The sequence below is a fragment of the Hesperophylax consimilis genome, chromosome 24 (assembly GCF_061612785.1).
Source record: "Hesperophylax consimilis isolate HC1 chromosome 24, BYU_Hcon_1.0, whole genome shotgun sequence".
Classification (NCBI taxonomy): Eukaryota; Metazoa; Arthropoda; class Insecta; order Trichoptera; family Limnephilidae; genus Hesperophylax; species Hesperophylax consimilis.
The window spans coordinates 20596322-20619995 of NC_142859.1; the positions used below are offsets into that span (position 1 = coordinate 20596322).

At 33.6% G+C, this 23674-nt stretch overlaps 2 protein-coding genes across 2 annotated transcripts; both read right to left on the bottom strand.

Moving 5' to 3' along the window:
* Window positions 1-8330: 8330 nt before the first annotated feature.
* LOC149412052 (14 kDa phosphohistidine phosphatase-like) lies at window positions 8331-9357 on the bottom strand. Its single transcript, XM_089646364.1, has one exon. It carries the CDS (start codon window positions 9235-9237, stop codon window positions 8875-8877), a length of 363 nt encoding a protein of 120 aa, XP_089502490.1. The 5' UTR covers window positions 9238-9357; the 3' UTR covers window positions 8331-8874.
* Window positions 9358-10575: 1218 nt separating this feature from the next.
* On the bottom strand, window positions 10576-13098 carry LOC149412053 (uncharacterized). The gene is made up of 3 exons (XM_089646493.1): window positions 12722-13098; window positions 11982-12149; window positions 10576-11077 (listed from the first exon to the last, which is right to left on the bottom strand). Exons 1-3 carry the CDS (start codon window positions 12977-12979, stop codon window positions 10706-10708), a joined length of 798 nt encoding a protein of 265 aa, XP_089502619.1. The 5' UTR covers window positions 12980-13098; the 3' UTR covers window positions 10576-10705.
* Between the last annotated feature and the right edge of the window lie 10576 nt (window positions 13099-23674).

The following is a 23674-nucleotide window of genomic DNA, read 5'->3' on the forward strand; positions in this document are numbered from 1 at the left end:
CGCAGAGAGAATGGTTTAATTTTGTGGGAACAATAATATTCATAATTTTCACAATGTGTAACTCGAGGATTAAAACTTATCATATTGTATTATTTTATTATCCTATTTGTAATAATAATAATATACTAAATATATATATTTATATTTCTCAATGCCTTTCTATAATAACCAATCTTATCACAACTATCAATTTATTAATCCATTATTTCACCCTCGGTCAAGACGTTGTCTTTCTATCTTTGTAAATGAATAATTTATACCAAAAGTACCAAACCGTATCGGAAGCTATTTGATGCATATTATATTGTATCTTATACGGACTTGGATGAATATCACATGTAATGTACTGGGTCTATTCATTATTGATCGTAATCCCCTGGTAATATAATAAGACTTAGCGCTGTTAAAGTAAGAAATCACATGGCACGTAATACGTATTAACATGAATCCCTATTAATACTTTGCAATGTCCCCCATGTGATGGATGACTTGAACTATTAAATGATTGTAATCTTGTGTGACCAAAAGGGTCCTTATCTGAAGTTAACCTTATAAATGTTAAAATATTTGCTGTGGTAATTATATGATATCTAAGAATTTGCTAGTTGTAATAATAATTAGAAGAATGTAGATAGATTCTTGCTAGATTTTAAAGGAAACGTTAGGAAAAGTGTTGATGTACAGATCACTAGAGATGAAATTTAAATAAAACAGACGTAAAATAAATTAATTCTGTGTTCTTGGTGTGATTTTACATAATCAATAAAATACTGTTCACTCTGATGAATTTTTTTACGATTTTCGTTCATGTATGTTGTTTTCTCCATTTTAGTTAAACTTCCTAATTCAGAAAGTGCAAATTTATTAATTACTGAAAGCTCCATTTCTAGTTTTATTATTAATCTATCGATGTGTAAAATAATTATTGCTGTTTTTCAAATCTTGAGATAATTTATTATCGGAGTAATTGTGCATAGTTCTGCAGAATTCAACTAGCAATAAATATCCAATCCCATTTTCTAGAATTTAAAATAATAAATGTAAACTATTTTTATAACTTTAAATTAATTATTACTCCAGATTAATAAATAACATTAAGGATATAACTCAATAAAAAATATGTATAAATTTGTTTAATCTCACAGCCAAGTTGGTTGCAGACCTTTTTAAAATTATTTTCTTACATGGTGGATGTTTGTTACATTTACAGCTCGAAAAACGGAAAAATTTTAAATATAATAAATTGTTCAGGAGGGACAAAAAAGGATGATACGTATGGTGTATTGTTCTTGGAAGCGGTGTTACATATTGCCCAAAAAATATTCCACATTCCCTGAATGAACATAATCTGATAAAATGATTACGAATTGAATGGCATTAAAATATCAATTTTTGATAAAAATGTCGCTTTTGCGGAATTACATTCTGTGAATTATAAAATATGTATTTCTATGATTAGTTAATTTTTCTAAAAATTGTTTTATATAAACAGTATTCTGGATATTTTAAATATAGAACTTTGAATTGGATGTTTTGTTTTCTATTTAATTCATTTGAATTTGTGCAGAACTATGCTTATATCATTTCCCTTATTGGAGTAATTCATGGAATTGGACGACTTAGGCTTGTAATCATCAAAGTGTGTTACATATTGTTAAGACAATTAACTAAATGTTTGGTAGTTAAGACAAAAAAATGTATGTTCAATAAATGCAGCTAGTTATTGATGCCTATAATATTATTTATTTATTTTGCTTTTGGTTCATTATTATAATTGGTAGTTTTTAGGTTTTGGGTTGTGGAATGTGTTTGCTTTTTAAAAAGGTCACCTGTTTAAATAAACCTATCAATTTAGTTTTTCTAATTTTATCCATGCATTATTATTAGTTTTAAGTTTAGATAGATTATTGACAAATTCTGCCATCTAAGGGTATTAATCATAACTATTAACAAATCTATCTTATTATTTTCCTAAGTATAATAATATTAAATTTTGACTCTAAGCATAATAATTTGATGATTTTTTCTTAATATATATAATTATAAAATATATATTTTTAACTATTTATTATTAGATTTTCATTGGCTTAAACTGATCACCTAAAAGTCACAATTAAAAAAAATTATTATTTTTGAAAAATTAGTAATTATAAGGATGTACCATTGATATTATGTATTTTGTTTTCCAAAATATACACATTTGGATTTGGGTGATCTCTTGGGATACTTAGCATCAATTTTAACATAATGTCTATTTAGTAGAATCTCGATAAACTCAAGTCATATTTTTTGAAAATTAACCAAAGGCCAAATTATGTGAAATTTTGAGTTGTCCTAATTTTCATGGCGAAATTTAAAAATGATGGCTGATTAAAACACTGTTGATAATTTTGTGCAATGAACATAATAATTTGTCAATTTGTGAATTAAATATAAGGTTATTGTGCAATTCTTATTGTAGTTTTGACTGTGCAATCAAAAAATCACTTGACTTTATAAATGCATTTGAATTTCTTAACTGGAAATATGACACTGATAATTTTCTCGCTCAATTAGTATTTTTTATTAATCAATCTTAAATTTAATAAGTACAGCAGTCAGTACGCTTTTATGACCTAATTTTTGTCCTTGAGCCCTTGTAAGCAAACATTATTTTTGTTCTCAGCCCTTGTAAGCAAACATTATTTTTGTTCTTGAGCACTTGTAAGCAAACATTATTTTTACAGGAAATAATTTGGGATTCATTTCGAGAGATAATATTTCATACTGTTAAATACTCACCTGACCACTTAAATCAATAAAAATAATACATAGATAAATGTATATGCATAATATGTAAATTATAAACAAGATTGAACCTAATACGAATCCTTGTGGAACACCTTGATTGTTTTTAATTGTTTCCGATACTCAGATTTCAGCTTTTGTTACCTGTTTTCTTTCTTGGAGGTATTTCTTTGAATAAGTTGAGAGTGACGTTTGAAGATCATTATTCAGCTATTTATTGTAAACTCAAAATAGGATTTTAAAATATCTTTGGAATATTTGAATGATTTTTGTGATTTGCATACATTTTTGGTCTGATGTCTGAAAAAAAGTTGTGGGTCTGCTGTATTAATTATTATTAATTTTCTTCCGAATGGATTTTTTTTCTCATGTTGCACATTTACTAATAGAATTTTAAAATCATATTTATTTGTGCATATTTCAAATGGATCATCTCCCTATTATAATCTTAATTTGATTGTTCTGTATCCAATATCTTTTACATTGTTGAATGATTTATAAATACATACAATAGTCTCCTAAATGTATCAAATAACAACTTCTTTAGTCACTTTATCAGATAATATTTAATTTATATTTCCTGTTGGTATTATTTATAACAGCTTTTAAGCCTGATTTTACTAGCAAAGCCCAATTTTAAATGTTTATTTATTTATTTTGGGAAAAAAATGTTAATAATTAAGTTACTAATTGCAGATTTTATAATTAAACTCTATTTATTATGTTTTTCTCTAGAGTTGTATTAGTTTTAAGCAATATCCCTATTTTTAATTATATTTAACAAGACAACGTGACCCTGTTGCATATTGCATATTTTAATTAATTCTGTAAGCATTTTGTTTGTTAGTGTTTTAAGTTTATACAACATATTTTATTTCCTCGCTGGGGAGGTTCAAGTTAACAATATAAAGCGCTTTTCCAATTTTAGTTTATCATTTAACAATATTATTTGTAGTTCCTTTTAATAAATACAATAAAACTATTGGTTTTAAATAAAACCTGCCAAGTTTTGTCGATAGTCAAAAGAACAATGATTATGAATTTCTTAAACTTACAAAAATTAAATTGTGTCTTGTTTTTGTAACCTCAAATATAATTCAGTCATTTTTTTAAATTATTTTCCCAAAAATTTATCTGTAATACTCTACTATGAAATGTTCTCAGTAAAATGATTACAAATGACACTAAAATAAATATTGGTGTATTTTTTGTCAATAAATCTAGTATTGCTAGTTGTTTGGTAGATTTAATTAATTATTTGTGGATTAAACCATTATTATTTTAAGTTTTTTTTTTCGTAGAGGCCAACCTTGTTAAATTATTAACCAAATAATGCCTTAGTTTTACTTACAAAAGTTCATTTATTATAATATGATTTAAGATAGAACTGAAGAACATGAAAGGCTTTAGCATTCCCCAATAATAAAAGTTTAAAAAGTCCTAAATCCAAAAATTTGTTTGTTTATGCGTTTAAAAGTATTTCTGTAAAATTGTCAAATTATTATCTCTATTGAAAAATATCATTACTCTTAAATTAATATTATTTATTCAAACGGATTTTAAATAATTGTCCAAAAATGAATTGCCATAATCAATAGTATAAATTTTCAGTGTATTTACAATGTTTCGATTTTATTTACGTATATTATTCCAAAGTAAATCTACAAAATAGTAATAATATTTATGTCCATCGTTTTTTTTTTTTTTTTTTTGAAGACTTGATGCTGTGTTTTTCACTCCCTGCCATGCTATTATGAGCCTATGCTGCGTTATTATATTTACAGTAGTGCATATTTACAGTATTTATTATATTTACAGTAAGTTTGATTAATTCAATTCGTTAGACCATTGTAAGCGGACCACACAGCGATTGGGTTGGTGTGCCTTGTATGCGGACAGCAATTGTCATGCGAACGCATATAAATAAAGAATTACCGGGAGACCTAGCATCAAGTTTGCCAGTGGAACGCCGATGGGTCTCTGGAGAACATGCGAGCAATCTAATATGATCCTTATTAGAATAATTTACGATGCATTTTGACCTTAATGCTTCAAAAAATGTATGTAAAACAAAATTAGCATCGTTTGGGCTAATGAAACGTTAGGTTCCACTAATATTTTTCTGTTTTATACTCCGGCCTTCAACAGGTTAAAGAGTTAATCAATTCACAGACTGTTTGAATCGGTGAGTTCAATTTCATTTATTGTTCAATTGACGATTTTGATCATTTTAAGGACAACTTCAATGTTGTTTGTACCTATCATAGTTGAGTCAAATACAGTAGGTAAATGCAGGAGGTGCTTGCACACAGCACGTTTCGAGTTTGTTGTTAGACTTCAGATTATTCCAGTGAAAATTAAAAAAAAATTTTAAAATCAGTAAAATAACACAGTACATTTTGAACATTTGAAGATTAAATAAACTTGTCCCTTTCTCACTAATAACGATAAGTAGACTAAAGGCTATTTCTCAGTGGTGTTTGGCGAGGAAGTCACTGTTGGAAGTGTACATATGAACCAATACACATTCCTAATTTTTTTAGTTGCTTGGACAAATCTCATGGCAAGGAGAGAAATATGCATGTACTCAAGTTTTTAGTAGTAGGAAATTTATTTCTATTTGTCACCATATTTTTTTTGAATGGTGCAAAAACAAAAACCCACAATTATATCAATGTTCTAAAATAATAAAATCCTAAGTATTCTTGTAATTTTTTCTCAAAACACTTCTCTTACGAAGCAAATGCTTGAGAAATTGTAATAGTAGAAGTCTGATTTTTCGTTGTTTTCGAACACCTGCTTTTTAATTGTTACAATGAAATGTGTTGTGATTAATATTATTATTTTGGTATTGAATAGGTCGGTTGTTGGTTGGTGTTTTAATGTTGGTGAACCTGCATTTAACAAAATTTTAACTTAACGTTTGTTCTTTTAACGCGCAATATATACTTACTGAATTTTGTTAATTTTTCCATTATTATTGTAAAAATGTCAATAAAATGCAAGTTGAACTAAAGTGTTTTAATTTTATTTTGTTAACCATTCTCCAAACTATATATCTTTTTTTATGTAACACCTCTCATAAGAGCCTCTCTATCTCTACAGTGAACGCACGGGGAAACTATAAGGCCACCCGGCTGAGTAACAATGTGAAGCGGGTCAAGGAAGGGATTGGTTATTGCAAGCTTTGAGATTAAATGAAAGAGGAAAATCAGATGCTCAGATAGTTCCTTCCACAAAAACAAGTCATAGAACGACCCATCTCATCAACTGTGAACAGGTGCTCTGACTTTTGAAAGCAAATCTTCTTTCGACTCGTAGGTCAGTAGCTGAGTTGACAAATGCGTCAGGTTTCCACCCGGGCTTTGTGGGTTCAATTCCTCTGCTAGCTAAGTCCTCCATCTATGCACAGTAATTAATGATGGTAGAAATTTTTGATTGTACATAGTAAAGTCCTGTTTCAATTCAACTGTAAATTTGTTTGTATGTTCCGTTTCGGGTTCATTATTGTGGCCGTTTTAGTATTTCAGTAAAGTCTTTTTTCAAATGTGAAATCGTTGTTTATTTGGAATTTCTTATTTGCATTTTTTCATTATTGTACTGAAGGAAGTTGTTATGTATTTATTTATGCCCTTCGGGCTTTTACTTAAAGCAAGAATAAATTAATTACATTACATATTGCATTTGAATCAATTCAAATTAATATAATAATAAAATAAATAATACATTTTTTATTCACAGCTACCTGAATGTGATTTGCAATTCAATTTATCTATATAGCAACAATCTACATAAATAAAAATGTTAATGTTTCGTTTGTTCAAAATCTTAAATCTCCAAAGATCTTCACCGATTGCTTTGAAATTTTGACACAAAGTTGCATTCGAATACGCTTGTGTTTTTATATACCTACATTATATAAATGTCACCTGTGACAGGTAAAACACGCTTTTTTTGAAAAACAACGCCATCTGTTGGACAAACATGGTTTTTTTTTTAAACAGTCCCATCTGTTGGCGCTATTGTTTCTCTATCTGCACAAATAGATTGAGCTACAGCAATACGTGGTGGGGAACAGCTAGTAGAAAATAAAAATAAGATGGGACCAAAATGAATCGTTGTAATAAAAGTAAGTACAACAAATACAAAGAAAAGAGAAAAAGGTATTGATATCTGCCTGGAGTAAATAGAAAAAATTAACATTAAAAGAAAAGGTAAGTTATATGGTAATTTTTTACATAAAAAAGTAAGTTAGAGATTAGATAATATGATAATGTTAGCGAAACAAAATGTTATAAATTTGTAATTTAAATTTTAGTATCGAATAAATGCAAATATCAAATGAAGTGAATTTATTTCCAAGCTTATGTAGCCTTTGGACTGGGGAATTAATTAAATAGTTTGTTTTAGATGAATAAACAAAGAACAACTCAGGAAGTCTCGTGTTACGATTTGATACTCGGAACGTTATTAGCTTAGTTAAATCAGGTGCATCCATTATGCCATAACTAATTTGTATAAAAGTACCAAACCGCTCATGGTTCTTCTGTCATTGCGATGGTGCGGAGACATTTTTTGGACAAATTGTATAATTCCTTTTTGTAATTAAATTTTTTTTTAGATAAAATACACGGATTACAATTAAGTAGGTAGGTATTTAAGTACCTACTTACAAATCTTATGATTTCAGAGGAAATTTTGGTTTTGATTCATTAAATAAGAGTCATCTTCTTTTGGATGCCAGATCTACTGTTTATAGAACTACTGTTAGGTTATTCGTTACCCGGGAATATTTGTCTTTCTTTTGCAAAAAAACCTCATATAAGTTACAGAAATTTCAAAGCGATGAAGTCCGAACTTTTCTTCACCCGGTTTGATTTTTGCGCAGCCAGCAATTTGCGTGCCATTGTAAAAAGGACTAATAATTTATAAGCGAATTTTATTTCCGCGGACTAAAAGGACTGAAATTACAATGTGGGTTGCCTGTTTATTGTCAGATTCATTTATTGACAAATTACAGAAAGGAAGACGGTCATGCCCCCTTCGCAACTTGGTTTGTTCCTCTTTCCTTGATGGGCTAGTTTATCATTTTGAATGTTTACGGGTAGGACCAACTAGTACTTTACCTACTGTTTGAAGAGCTGTCAATATCAAGGTTTATAAAACTTACTTAGCAACAATGGAAGGCAATCAACCACTTTGATATCTATGATACACATGCAGAAATGAGGGGGATTTGTTCCATCTCATGACATTTTCTTCTTCGGGTCAGGGACTCATGGCCTCGACGCAGCACGTCCAGGCGTCCCTGACCTGCGCTACTTAGCAGGCCCAAACAGGTTGCTTTTCCCAGCTTTGTCCGTCGCGGCCCACTGGACATCATTCCTCTGGAATGGCAAGTCAGTATTTCCAGCGGAAGCCAGTCTTGTACAGTGCGAAGCCACCTCAAAAGATTGTATGTACAAATAAAACAGTAGGTTTGTATGTATAAATAAACTAAAATAATTTTACAAAAGTTTAATTTATTATTAAATTAATCACGTAATTACTATGTTAGACGTAGAATAATGTATATTTTTGTTTGTTTACAGCTAAAAGATAATCTTGCGATTTTTAGCTTAATTTGAGAATAAAATTTAAAATTGCTTTACGAAACATTCTGATTTTAGGTACAAAAAATAGTAAGCAATCATGGTGTTATTCGTTGAAATTATTTAAAATTTGTTAATTTATCATTCGCCACAATTATAACAATAAAATACAAATGATCTTATTAAATAATTATTAACACATTGATTGACATAGATGCTGCACAGCATCCTATCGGCAAGGCCAATTGGTACACAACGATGTACGGCGTCATAAATTTTCAACAGGATTATTATGACAGAACAGCTAGCAGCGACTTATTTTCGATCAAGCACCAGAGTTTTATCATCACACCATGGGCCAAAATATAATGTGTACAATTTTGTAAAAACAATTACATATACGGTCCTTTTTTGATTAAAAATTGTGTCAAAAGTCACAATACAACAATAATATGAAGACAGAACACAATTCTTCAACGTGTTAACATAACAATGCTTAGTAGCCTTCATCGCTGATACTGATGGTGTAGTCTTTGTAGAATTTTTTCAGCAACTGAGCCGAGACTTCATGGTTCGCCTTCCCATAGGCCTGAGAGTATCCATAAACATGAAGTTTCTTTTCAACAGCATTGTGATTTATCCTTCCACCTCCAATGCATTCACAATCCAGAGGATCTAATTTAGCCTCGACTTCTTCGAAGATATCTGCGTGCCATGTAGACCTTTCGTAACCTCTCAAGATGGTAATATTGTCTTCTACACCATCAACTTCTGGCCCGTGAACTTTAATTAGGATGTATTTAAATACACCATTGCTGTCGATTTCCACTAAAGGAATCTTGTTGAGTTCGATTGCCATCTTAGACACGGTTCCAATCAGCCTGCGAAAAATGTTGATGTTTTTACAGTCTTGTATTTCAAGAGATAATGTTATTTTCGATATGCCGAATAACTAGCATAAATGAACCACTCACTAGATCAATATCTTCGGGTTTTTAGTACTGAGCCCATGGGTCCTAATGTTTGCCATAGATAAAAGTCTGTAACTGAAAAATATACGTCACTACTACACATACTCACCATCGACTATGATAGAAACTATAAAAAAGGCGTAACCATAGACAATATAATTCTCATTCGGAGCCAACCCATTGGCTAGCCTAAAATCGGCCAATGACAGCGGCCTATAAACATGCATGAAGTTCGTGACAGCGGCCTATAAACATGCATGAAGTTCGTATTGGAATGTGGAAAATATACGTCACAAGTTACCCATAGAGATTACCGTGTCTTTTTTTCTGACCCACCTTTTTCTCGGAGTTATACCCCCCTGATAACTAGGCACTGTAAAGTGTCAAAAGTTTGAGATGACAGATGACTTTTGCATTTAAGGTTAAGTTTGTCAACACGCCGACAAGACCAAGTAGTAATATCAGGTAGGTTCCTACTCTGCTAGTTATTTCCAAATACCCAGGGTAAGACAGCAATAATAACCTTAGCCGTGACAACAAGTTAACTTCTTAGTTGGACCCATACCATATATTATATTTTTTACTACAAATAAATATGTACAGTTTTTTGGAAAAAAAGTTAAACGATCTCTCCAAGCAGGGCCGACCGTGCAGTTGCAATTGGAGGAGTCCGCTCCGGGCGCCGAATTGTCAAGGGGCTGATAATATCTAATACCTAACAGCGCGAACACATCCCTTGGGATTATTTTTCATCAAGACGGCGCTACACAAAAATACAAATCATCCGAATATTATTGATTTCAGTGGTCATCTATTTAGGCGTCTACCGGTTTTGACAAGAGACGCCAAAAATTTCCCCGCCTCCAAGACACTTCAATTTTTCTACAAGCGTTTGATGTCGTGGCTGACATTTTTTCGACGTATCGCTCTACAAAACGATAACAGTATTTTTTTCTTATTCGGAAGTTGTTTCGTCTTCGGTGTTGTAAATAATGCCCTGTCATCGATGTCTTCCCTTCGAGTAAAATCCTCTGGGTGCTGGTAACTGATGTACCAGTTGCCTCATTTGCTGAATAACAAACGCTGTAGTCCAAATAATTATATTTCCATAATAAAACAATTTCTCTTGCTTGCCCATGTAAAGGCCTCCCAAAATAGTCGGAACGAGACGTGGTTAGGCTATCGTTGTGCGCGTGGACAGTCAAAACACTCATGCACTGCACTTATAGAAAATAGTTAGCTGTAGTACACCAACTTGTTAAAAAATTGAAAAAAAAACGCTGTTTATTTTTAATTATTTATTATATTTAAGAGCGAATTAAAAAATCGACAGCTGCTGTCAATGATAATGATAGGTTATGGTTGTTTGGATTGTTTTTTAATGGCTATATGGGGGTCCGTGTCCGTTACGATCCTGGAGGAGATGTTGAGAGATTGCATCTCACTCAAGAAAATAGCATCATTTATAATTTTTTGGCAAAAAGGCACCATCGATGTTGGCAAAGACCGCAGTTTCTCTGCAACGTAATTTCCAAATGAATCATGTTCTTGCTTTGGTTTTTCAACAAATGGGGTGGGGACAGATACGATAGGTTGTTCCATCCGCTTCGGTATTTTATCTAAAACTTGGTCTGCTGTCGGTTGGGGTCGTTTGAAACGTGTTGAGGATCTGGATGAGGAGGAATGTTGGCTATTTGGGCTCGCATGATCAACCAACGGATCGTAGCTCTGAAAAAATCAATCAATACATAATTTAAAAACAGGTATATCTATTTATATTGTAATCACATTATTCACATATCTGGCATTTTATACAACTATCTTATACCCTCTACTCACGATCCGACTTGCTGTACAACTTGCTGGATAGCATGTTAACCTCCAACCGAATTATTATTATTCTGACGGCCCGTCAAAGGGAATAATAATAATTCGGCTGGCGGTGGTACCTTTATGGTTTTACTGTTCAGCAAGTTTTACAGCAATCGGATCGTGAGTAGAGGGTATTAGAAAGACTAGGGGATTCCGATAGGAGCGATTCCGGTTCTATTTAAGGATAAGAAACTGTCCTTAACCTTAAAATTAATGACTTTTTAGTTAACTGCGGTACCAGTTCTCTCGGATGAGAGCAAAAATGTCTTTAATTTTAAGGTTAAGGACAATTATTCGTTATCCTTAAGTAGAACCGGAATCACCTCTCTGTTCTACACATACTGTGAAAGAAAAATGGAATTCGCGAAATGTTTAAATAATTTTCGTTGGTGCAGGACAAGTGCCTTGGTAATAATCAAGAATAGAAAATGTACATTACCACCGTCATCTTTATTTTTCAAGCCGTGCTGTAGAAAATTCGCTGACAGTGCAGAGATACCTGTTTTCGGACTTTGTTGGACCGTTTGTTGCATGGGTTTAGTAAGAATTTGGCAAACAGTTTTCTTTACTTTGAAATGTTTGTTCCCGTCAAGTCTAGAGCCAGACTTTGAGAAATGAAGATGGCGGTAACATTACTACACATTACGACAAAAATAAGAGAGAGAAGATAGGCTCTTAGGTATACTAAGAGAGACGGAAAAGGTATTGTGTAAAATTAAATTTAATAAACTTGTAAATATGAAACCATTGTAGTTATTACCACTTCATCGTCAAATGGCGTGTCCGACAACATAGATGAATCCGTCTTGGAGTTTCGTGGAGCGTCATCGTCTTGAAGAAAGTTTAGGTAGCCGAAGTACCATAGTTTCGGTACGTGGACATTATCTGGGTCCGACCAGTCTGATCCAGTGTTCAGTGAAGCTTGCACCTAGAAATAATATGATTTATATTAGAGATGTACCTAACCGAAGTGGTGTTATAATGGAAGCAGAAGCTGATATTTATATTTTTTGCGGACATGTAATTGGTATTAGAAATTCAACGACGACGGGTAGAAGAGAAAGTCTTTGAACACTTTCGTTGAATGAAGTGTGATGTATGTATTTTAATACCCCAAAAACAAATCTATAAATAAATACATTTTTCCCATCAAACAAACACTTTGTGTATATACATAATTATAATAAAACAACTTTGCTTTTAATACCACTTTATTGTATATATTTTTTAAATATATACCATAAGGTATATGATGAGTTCCATAGCATTAGTAGTACTAATGTTAAGGAACTCATCCTAGATAATTGCGTTAAGCTTTAGTTATAATTTTGCGGAAGAAGAAAGCATAAATGATGAATTATGCAGAACTTGCAAATTTAGACGTTTATGACAGGTAAATAATTATGAATAGGGTGCACTTGAAAAATAAATAAACTCAAACACACAGAAAAAGATATTCCAATAGGATGTCATTTGAATGTTTGTTACTGAAGCACTTACCTTTCTTACTTCTTTATTATACGAGCCTCGTAAGGATGCAAGCTTCTTCTGAACAGTTTCCCGACTGGCACGTGGGTCTTTTGTTTTAAATAAATCAAGAATATCGTCAAGGGCACGATTTCTTTGAACCTTGTCGCGATAATCTTCATTTGTCACTTGCCACAGACATGGATATTGTCTGTACTTTTCGATGACTTCGAGAAGAAATTCACGTCCGCTTAAAGAAGCCATACCTTTCGATCCGACGGCTGATTTCATACTGACCGAATTTGAGCTCCACGTTTACTAGCGGCGCGTTTGGCTGGAGGCCATTTTGGAGTCGGTCCAAAGGGGGACACAACCGAGCCGATCCACGCCCGAGCGAGCAGGCATGTTCGCTGATATGATTAAGAAGTGTTGCCATATTACAAACACAAAAATAACCCTGCTTCGGGGGTAAAAAAATAATTTTAAAATAAAAAACCTGTTTTGAAGGTTATAAATACCATGTTTTACGTTAATTTGGTAAAGTTGGCGTATCTGCCTAAAATATTAATAATTCACCCAAATTCTGACATTTTTCATAAGTTCTGATGGCAGCACGCTACACTAGCACTTCCTAGCGGCGTGATTTGTGCGCCTTGGTTTACTTTTATACATTTTAATGGATTTTATGTGAAATGTATACTTTATTTATAAATTCAACCATATATTTAAATTATACAAACCGTTTTTTTTAAATAAGGTAACCTTCGTATAACCTTAATACTTTTTTGCTCATACATGAAAAATGCATTAAAGCACCTATATGTATTTTTGATGGTTTAGAAAGGTAATAAAATACTTATATAATTGTGAGAAATTGGCTTTATTTTATAATTTGTAGATTTAATTTTTTTGTGCGAAATTTTATTTGCCAGGAATTAAAACGAACTCATATTATATATAATTTTCTTACCTGTCAACTTTTTTTTAGAACTTGAGAAACTACGAGTGTTTTTGTTGTTAATAATATTTTTATCCGCAAACAGCACTCACAGAACCTACTTTGTGGAACATTTTTGTTTGAATCGAATATGCTACACTAGCGCCTCTATCGTTCAGCTTTGTTGATTTTGTTAATATTTTAGTAGAGTTGGACGTATTATTAATATTATAAGGTATTTGTTACATATATTTAGAAAGATAATAAGCAGATACAGGGACATTAATTTTGAACTTGTACTGAAGTTCAAGAACTATATTCCTGACATCGTGATTCCACCAAACGGCCCTTGCTTTTCGTACCTCAGTCAAAAATACATTTTTTTTGACCGGTAAAAACACCACGTCATGTTTCACATGTTTTTTTAAAACTATGGACACAAAAAAACACGATGAAAACATGGTAAAAAAAAACCATGCATCTGGCAACACTGCCATCAAGTGTACTACATATAAGCAGTGATGTAAATTCAGCTCTTCTATAGCTAGATTTAGCTCTAAATCGCGGTCGTCAGCAAAAAAGTGATTTTGCTCTTTTTTTAAATATTCAAATGAAATATGCAAAAAACTAACGAAAAATGACAATTTAAGACTTATTTCTTAAAGAACCGGCAATTTTTGTTTTAAAACTTTTTTTATCTTTGAATTTCTCTAGCCATCCCCCTAGGATACGAAAATAGATTCTCTATCTTAGCTCTTTTTCAAACCATATAGTGAAATATCGATCAATTGTTCATCGAATGATCGTTTTCCCGGATTTATAGTTTATTCCTCCCGAATTTACGGCATTCAAAACATGCAAAAATAGACCGCATCAATCGTTCCTCCATGCATCGTTTTACCGCATTCACCTCAACTAAAGATATTAGAATATTCATAAATCTTTGATCTGAACGTGGTCTCACGTAGTTTTTTGTGCATACTTTACTCGATCGATCGTTTTTATAATATTAACATACATTTTAAAACCATATTTCATAAGTAAATTATTGATTGCAATGTTAAAAAAATTAATTAAAAGAAAAAAAATTAAACCTAGTTTCGAGGTTTTAAAAATTAACCGTTCTTTGAAAAAAGTGCGCACTCTTCAATATACGTAGTCAATAATACATCTTCAGCAATAAAATCGCGAAGTAAGTCATTTTGTTTTATTTCTTTTATTTTTTGTCATTTTATTTCATTTTGTCATTTTGAATACATGTAGGATAACGAAAGATTTTTTAAATATTTATGTTGAGGGATCAGTAGGATTTATAGGCCCTGTTAGAAGTTCTACCGAGCCGAACCCTCTGATATGAAAATATCTGGAGTCGGTGAATTTTTTTTTTCCCATTTGATCTCTGGTGAGTTGACGTGTTGTTGTTCTTGTATTGTTTTGTATTTATTTTACTTATATAATGCACTTGCATAGTGTTGATTGACTAGCTGATCATTTGTGGAAAAGTGAGTGGAAGGGTTTAGTTTTTCCTATGGGGAAGATTTAACCCGGACAACGAAATCGGAAGCATTTAAAAAAAAAATAGAACGCATTTGAAATTTCAGATTTAACTTTACAAATTACAAAAATTAAAAATCATGCCTAATGTATTTCGAATATTTTTTTAATAGACACAGTAAGTTGTATGTGAAATAAATATCGTAATTTAGTATTTTCCCATATTCATCGTTTTTTTCAAAATGTTTCTTCAAAAACGATAGATAGATGTTTCACTGTATCTAGATTTCTTTCTCAATAAATAAGTCCATAACATATCTACCCCAATGTTGAAGTACAGGGCTTTCCAATAAGAGGTGTTATTTTAAAAAGCCCGCTATTTCGGTAGATGTTACTTTTGAAGCTGTCATTTTTTGACGTTTGACAAGTAAAAACTACGCCATTAATAAAAATGGAACGATACACGCTTCGACAATGCATTAAAATTATTAAAATTCACTTGAGTGAATCGAATGCAAATCATCTTGAGGGATGAGGCCCATTTCCACCTCAGTGGCTTCGTCAACAAGCAAAATTGTCGCATCTGGGGCTCGGAAAACCCAAGAGTTATTGTTGAAAAGCTTCTCTATCTTCAAAATGTGACTGTTTGGTGCGGTTTATGGTACGGCGGAGTCATTGGACCTTACTTTTTCGAAAATGAGGCTGGAGTAACAGTAACGGTGAATGGATCGCTATCGAGAGATGATTTTTTATCGCCAAAAATGGATGGTATTGATTTAGACAACGTTTACTTTCAACAAGACGGCGCTACGTGCCACACAAGCAACAAAACCATTGATCTTTTACGATTGAATATCAAAATAACACCTCTTATTGGAGAACCCTATATTTTCCCAGATTCATCGTTTTTTTTCAAAATGTCTCTTCAAAAATCATAGATAGAGGTTTCACTGTATCTAGATTTTTTCTCAATAAATAAGTTCGGAATATACCTACCCCAATGTTGAAGTAGTTATAATCAACAAAACATATAACAAAACTGTCTCTCTAACAGCTCATGAACGGTGACCGGGTATTTCATTAAAATGACAATTCAACACACCTCCAAAAAGTGATATAAAGTCATGAAAAGTGATGAAACAAAAACTAGGTTAAATAGATTACATAGGTAACTATTAAACCTAGTTTATGTTTCATCACTTTTAATGACTCCATATCACTTTTTGGAGGTGTATTGAATTTTCATTTTGATGAAATATCATGGAACCCTCATGAACATGTTTCTTTAAAGAATCGAGCTTTATACAGACAAAAACTATTTATTTATATTTCGCCAACAAACAATAATTATCTATTCACCTTAGGCTCTCAACCATACCTGGCTCATCGCCCACTTTTCAGGTATATTTTTCTTCAACGCCCCCCCACAAAAATTTAAAAAAAATGGTAGCATATAAAGCGCATATATAAGCGAAAAAATATTGGAAACGTGAAATTGACATGTTTGCAAGGTTAAGGTCACCACACGTTGTTTTGCAAAATCACGACCAATCGTTCAGTAACGTGGTAGTTTTTTTTTAACTCGGGCATGCGGGTTCGTCATCTACCAGATTATTTCTCTATCGTTATACAAGCCATATTTTACGATTATAATGATGGAGGTGGATGGATTTATAAAATTTTTGCGATTATTTGTAACCCGAAAAAGCTGTAATTATAAATAAATGTTTACAAACTCGAATGAGACCAGTAAATAGTTTTATTTTATTTATTTTTAAATAAATTAAATAATAATATTAATGATGTTAATATTATACAGGATTTTAAGAGACGTACTTACTGTAAACCAGTGATTCCTGACATTATTTGAAGTCAAAAATGTAATTAAAATTTTTGTCTTCGGTGAAATAACATAGTAAAGGCCGTAGGAGACTTAAACGCCCTGTGATTGGTCGGCGGGTTCTGACAGAACTTACACCGCCATCTTATGGGTCGTAGACTTGCACACGTTTCACGACTGTGAAATGATAATGAGTGATGAAACATTATAAGTAGTGCGGTTAGTGAATTCATATTCGGATGACAATCATTCGAACGCAAGGGAAAGTTAAATTTGTTTTTAATTTAATTAGTAAGGTCAATGATATAGTTGCCAGTGTGTACAAACTTACTTGACGTAAGCAGATTCCCACACAAATAATAAAATAATCAAGAATTGTCGCGAATCATCTATTTTTAAATGGCAAATTATTTTATAGAAATTATTCGAGCATACCGCAAAAATTTTGTTTTCGTACAATACATAATATGGCAATTTGTAGAGGTTACTGCAATTCCACGCGTGCCATAAATACAGGGTGTCCGGATGTTAAGTGGACTAACTTACGGGAACTAATTCTACATAAAGGCTGAAGTAAAAAAAAATCCTGTGGTTTTTTCCACACAATAACATTTTTCAATAGATTTTTTTTCATACAATAATTTCAACTTTGTACATGAAAAATACCTCAAAACGTTGGAATTTGGAAAAAAGTTGTTTCGCTTTTTTACTTGTAAATACTCTAATCTATTACCTTCAGAAGTTAGGGCACTTTACCCCCGGACAGCTGACTTTTCAAAACAGTTTTTTTTTTCAGATATGTTTAAAAATATATTACATTTATTTGGATTTTATTGCAAAACGGAAGTACACAAAAATTCTGAGAGAATATGCTAGAGGCCTGAGGAGGTTCTTAATTAGACAACATGTAGTGCGTTATGATAAGGGGTACGTAAATTTCGTTTTTACGAAATAGATGGGATAAAAGCGAAATCCGCATTTTATTTGCGATAAAAGCGAAATTTGAAAATTAAATACTTTCGCACCTTTTTACGTTACGTGCTTTCAAATGTTGATCAGATCAGAATTATTACAACTCTGTTCACAACAGACAAAGACGGCACGAGTTGTTGCGTAGATGAGGAGCGAGCGTATTGCAGAATCGTGTGTCAATTGCGCCTTAAAATTCGAGTTCAGGTTAGCTGCTTAGCTGGGAGGTAGTGTAGATTGCAGCATCGTGTTTTGGTAGGCGCGAGCAATTGCCCCATAAAATTCGAGTTCTGGTTTGCTGCTTAGCTAAGAAGTAGTGTGTTTTGATAAGCACGAGTCATTGCGCCTTAAAATTCGAGTTCAGGTTAGCTGCTTAGCTGGGAGGTAGTGTAGATTGCAGCATCGTGTTTTGGTAGGCGCGAGCAATTGCGCCTTAAAATTCGAGTTCAGGTTAGCTGCTAAGCTAAGAAGTAGTGTATAGTGTTTTGGTAGGCGCGAGTCAATCGCGCCTTTAAACTCGAGTTCAGGTTAGCTGCTTAGCTGGGAAGTAGTGTAGATTGCAGAATCGTGTTTTGTTAGGCGCGAGCAACTGCGCCTTAAAATTCGAGTTCTGGTTTGCTGCTTAGCTAAGAAGTAGTGTATAGTGTTTTGGTAGGCGCGAGTCAATCGCGCCTTTAAACTCGAGTTCAGGTTAGCTGCTTAGCTGGGAAGTAGTGTAGATTGCAGAATCGTGTTTTGTTAGGCGCGAGCAACTGCGCCTTAAAATTCGAGTTCTGGTTTGCTGCTTAGCTAAGAAGTAGTGTATAGTGTTTTGGTAGGCGCGAGTCAATCGCGCCTTTAAACTCGAGTTCAGGTTAGCTGCTTAGCTGGGAAGTAGTGTAGATTGCAGAATCGTGTTTTGTTAGGCGCGAGCAACTGCGCCTTAAAATTCGAGTTCTGGTTTGCTGCTTAGCTAAGAAGTAGTGTATAGTGTTTTGGTAGGCGCGAGTCAATCGCGCCTTTAAACTCGAGTTCAGGTTAGCCGCTTAGCTGGGAAGTAGTGTAGATTGCAGAATCGTGTTTTGTTAGGCGCGAGCAACTGCGCCTTAAAATTCGAGTTCTGGTTTGCTGCTTAGCTAAGAAGTAGTGTATGTTGGCGTCCGTCCATCTCTTGTCTTTCAATCAGTCACTCCCTCATGCGCGTATGGTATAGTTGTGTTACTAACGTCAATATGGGCCGCCCGAAAGTAGAATTGTCTGAACGAGTAAAAAAGTTCAAAGAGGATGGCTTGTATTTAAGCGATACTAACATCGTAACGTGCAAATACTGCAACGTGCGTTTGGAAGGAGAGAAGTTAGATACTTTGAAGAAGCATACGACTTCTGTTACTCATTTAAGAAAGAAATCTGATCCTGATCCTCAACCAGGGTCCTCTGGAATAAAAAGGCAATCCACAATAGTTGGTGCTTTTGAAGTGCAAAAGCGTGCCAAAACGGAAAAAGAGGAATTTGTGCTTGGCACTGTAGAAATGTGTTTGAAAGCAAACATTCCGTTGAATAAACTAGATCATCCAGCTGTTTGCAGTTACATGGAAAAATATGTGCCTAGCTCGGGTAACCTGCCTTCTGGAGATAATTTGAGACGTAAGTACGTACCACAGTGCGGTGTTTCGGAGAAAGATGAAGTGAAACAAAAACTAAAGGATCAGCCTGTAGTTGTGGTGGCCGACGAAACTTCTGACAAACAAGGCAGATGTGTCTTTGCAGTTTTACTCAAAACTGTCTCTTCAGAAACACAGCAGTCTTGTTTCTTAGCAAGTGTAAATTTTTTAGACACTGCCAATGCTTCCACTTGTTCTCAAGCAATAATTGATACTTTGAAAGAATACGAAATTCAATACTCTCAAGTACATGGTCTGACTCTGCAAGGTACATGGGTGCATGTTTCAACTTGTTAAAAATACTACTGGGTGACCATGAACTGCACTTTCAATGCTGGGCGCACAAAGTGAATCTTGTGGGTGACATTTTTATAAAAGAATTTAAGGAACTGAAGTCTATTGTGGCCAAGACAAAGTCAGTCTTTTTGCATTCTAGAAAAATGAAAAGTTCCTATTTAAACTTTCTACGACAGCATGCTCCACAACTCCAAAACTACGCCTGTTGTAACCAGGTGGAATTCTTGGTTTAAATCTGTGATTTATTTGAATGAGTATATACAGCAAATTATCGATTTTCTTAATGAATACGAAGACAACAATTTTAGCACTATTTACCTCAAAGAATGTTTTGAAAATGACATTCTAACCAGTAAAATTCAAGTTCAACTTACATTCGTATCAGAATTCTGTCGGAAAATTATGAAATTAATTGACAATTTAGAAGGTTCAAACTATTCGTTTGCACACATTTTGTGGAGTAAATTAGAAGTTTTGAAGTCCTCTCAATGTGAAGGCTCTTTTGTCGAAAAAAAAATGAATATTTTATCAACCGAAAATTCTATCGATCACAGCATGATGTTGAAGACAGCAGCTCAAAAGAGCTTAGATAAATTGTTGGTACACATGGGGGGCCGAATCCAACAAATGAGTGCTACAAGCACATTGTTGGTACACATGGGGGGGCCGAATCCAACAAATGAGTGCTACAAGCACATTGTTGGTACACATGGGGGGGCCGAATCCAACAAATGAGTGCTACAAGCACATTGTTGGTACACATGGGGGGGCCGAATCCAACAAATGAGTGCTACAAGCACATTGTTGGTACACATGGGGGGCCGAATCCAACAAATGAGTGCTACAGGCACATTGTTGGTACACATGGGGGGGCCGAATCCAACAAATGAGTGCTACAAGCACATTGTTGGTACACATGGGGGGGCCGAATCCAACAAATGAGTGCTACAAGCACATTGTTGGTACACATGGGGGGGCCGAATCTAGCAAATGAGTGCTACAAGCACATTGTTGGTACACATGGGGGGGCCGAATCCAACAAATGAGTGCTACAAGCACATTGTTGGTACACATGGGGGGCCGAATCCAACAAATGAGTGCTACAAGCACATTGTTGGTACACATGGGGGCCGAATCCAGCAAATGAGTGCTACAAGCACATTGTTGGTACACATGGGGGGCCGAATCCAACAAATGAGTGCTACAAGCACATTGTTGGTACGCATGGGGGGGGGGTGAATCCAACAAATGAGTGCTACAAGCACATTGTTGGTACACATGGGGGGCCGAATCCAACAAATGAGTGCTACAAGCACATTGTTGGTACACATGGGGGGCCGAATCAAGCACATTGGCAGATTATTATCGGAAGCAGCAAATGTGCCCTCTTCTTCTGTCAATTCCATAGTGGAAAGCTTCGCAAAAATCCCGTTTTTCAAAAGTGTACCACAAGAAGAACTAATTGACGGGTACTCTCATTTTCACAGACAATTACTTCGATTGGTCGGCCAAGAAGATCCTGTAGATGTAATGCAAGTTTTAGTTAATCTTGCTACCCTGGATTTGCAAAAGTAGCTATTCAATTGCCCTGTCAATAGTGTTGATGCCAAGAGGTACTTTAGTATCTACAACATTGTCGTAACTGATCGCAGGCAAACAATGAAATGTACAAATTACAACAATGCTAGCCTTTAATTGAGTTTTTAACACTGTATTTTTTTTGCGAAATAAATGCGAAATTTTCTATTTTGAGTTTTTTTAAATGCGAAATCACTTTTTTTTATTTGCGAAATTTACGTACCCCTAATTATGATCTATTATCTTGGTACCTACTTACAGGTCGAAAGTCAAAACGATAAACTCCTCAAATATTATATATTTATATTCTATAATACGGGTCGCGTAATTAGAGTTCACCCAAACAACACATTTTGTATTGGTTGATATTTACACGCTTTTGACAGAAATATAACCGTAAACGTCACTGAGAAACATCATTTTGTCTAGCTTACCCCTAAGTATTGTTTTTAGCGAAAAAAGGACAAGTGAATTTGAAAATTCAATAGATAATGTTTTACTTATTCATAACATTAATACCCGGCGTTACCCGGCTTCACACAAAGTTTTTCAAAATAAGATTTTCCAATAATTCAGTAATTTTCTTCTCATTTTGTGTGCAAAGTGTGCAAAATTTCAATAAGAAGAATCAACATACTACTTTAAGAGGTGGTAAAAGGGGATTTGAAGGTTTTTAGAAATCTCCCGTAGACAGTCACCTTCCTCTTGTTTTAAATATCAAGCGTGCAAAATTTCTCGAAATAAAACTGCAGATTTGTATTTAAAAAAAGCCACGCCGCGCTGCCCTCCACAGACACTCTCTTTTATATGTATAATAAATATCCAAGTAGAAAAAGAAGAAGACGTTCGAAAAAACAACCGAAAAATTAATCCGTTTTTAAAATTAAACGGTTTAGTGACATTTTTTTTCTGATCGAATAATAAGTTTAAAACATGCCATACGCAAGCAACGCATCCGTGCGATGGAATAGTGTTCGAATTAGCCAATGAACATTAGCTTCGATTTCCTCATCTACTGCCATAGTTTGAATTTGGAATACTGCATCGACAGCCTCCGTGGTCGAGGAATAAGGCTCTCGACTAGCAATCCGGAGGTCGCGGGTTTTATTTGATTAATTTGTGTTATTTCACAATTTAATAATACAAAATAAATTTTTGCAGAGTGGAAGATTTATTTGTATAATCTTTTTAGATTTATTTTACAGAATAAAATATATGTATATTATTTTGACACACCTACGCACTCGGAAATTAAGCGACTTCCCGATAACCGATCGATCTGAAACTCGGTAGATAGATTTGTGGTCGATGACAATGCATTCTATCAACTTTTGGTGGCAATCACACACACACACGCCGATATACACGCATTTCTCTGAAACTGGATTATTAATATATAAAATTAATGTCGATTCTACCCAATTGGGATTTGGCTCAGTTGTTAGCGTGGTTGACTCCAGTCCCTGGGGAGGAAGGTTAAATCCTTAGTAAAAACATTTTTTTTAAAGTTATAAGACATTTTTAAAGTTCACAGCAGTTAGAGCCAGTCCCTGGTGAAGAAGGTACAAGATATTTTCATTTTTTTCTGTGTCTTTTTCTTTTTCATGTTTCATTTATCTTTATTAGTATTATCTTCTTCTTCAGTGATTAAAAACAGTATAATATTATTATGTGACAGTCTAGCGAAAATAACGAAATGTGATGCATCATTATTCATTGGACCGCCTCTGTTTTATCGACATCCATAAACAAATATAACGCCATTAATATTATGCCTGTGCAAATTAGTTGAACTTCTGACCACAGTCGACAACTGCGAGGATCAAATAGGATCGTCTTCAATCAGTGAATCATTCTGTGCGAAGTTGGCAACATACAAACTACAAATAATTCATATGGTTTCAGCGTTCAGCTTTTCATTTATTTCGGTTTTGGATCTCGTCGGATTCACATCTCCGCTGTCAAAGTATAAAAACGCGGCAAAACTGACGTTTAAAATTGCCAGTCATACAAATATATTAATTAAAGCGTACAAAATTCAAGTACTTTTTAAAAATTTGAAAAAAAAGTTCTTATTAATCGAATGTGTGGTAATTTTAAAAGGGGGATTGTAAACCGGATAATGCTTGCTTGATTTTTTAAAAAAGTGTACATTTTTAGAAGACTAAAAATGATCTTCAGGAAGAAGATGCGATTTTCAATAAACGAACTCTGATAAAATAAATTAATTA

Excerpts from the sequence above, each read along its gene's own strand:
- LOC149412053 (XM_089646493.1), bottom strand. The coding sequence starts at position 12,979 with ATGAAATCAGCCGTCGGATCGAAAGGTATGGCTTCTTTAAGCGGACGT. Across the intron at positions 12,150-12,721 it reads ATAATAAAGAAGTAAGAAAG|GTGCAAGCTTCACTGAACAC; the intron begins GTAAGTGCTTCA and ends TATTATTTCTAG. Across the intron at positions 11,078-11,981 it reads CGCCATTTGACGATGAAGTG|AGCTACGATCCGTTGGTTGA; the intron begins GTAATAACTACA and ends TGATTTTTTCAG.
- LOC149412052 (XM_089646364.1), bottom strand. The coding sequence starts at position 9,237 with ATGGCAATCGAACTCAACAAGATTCCTTTAGTGGAAATCGACAGCAAT.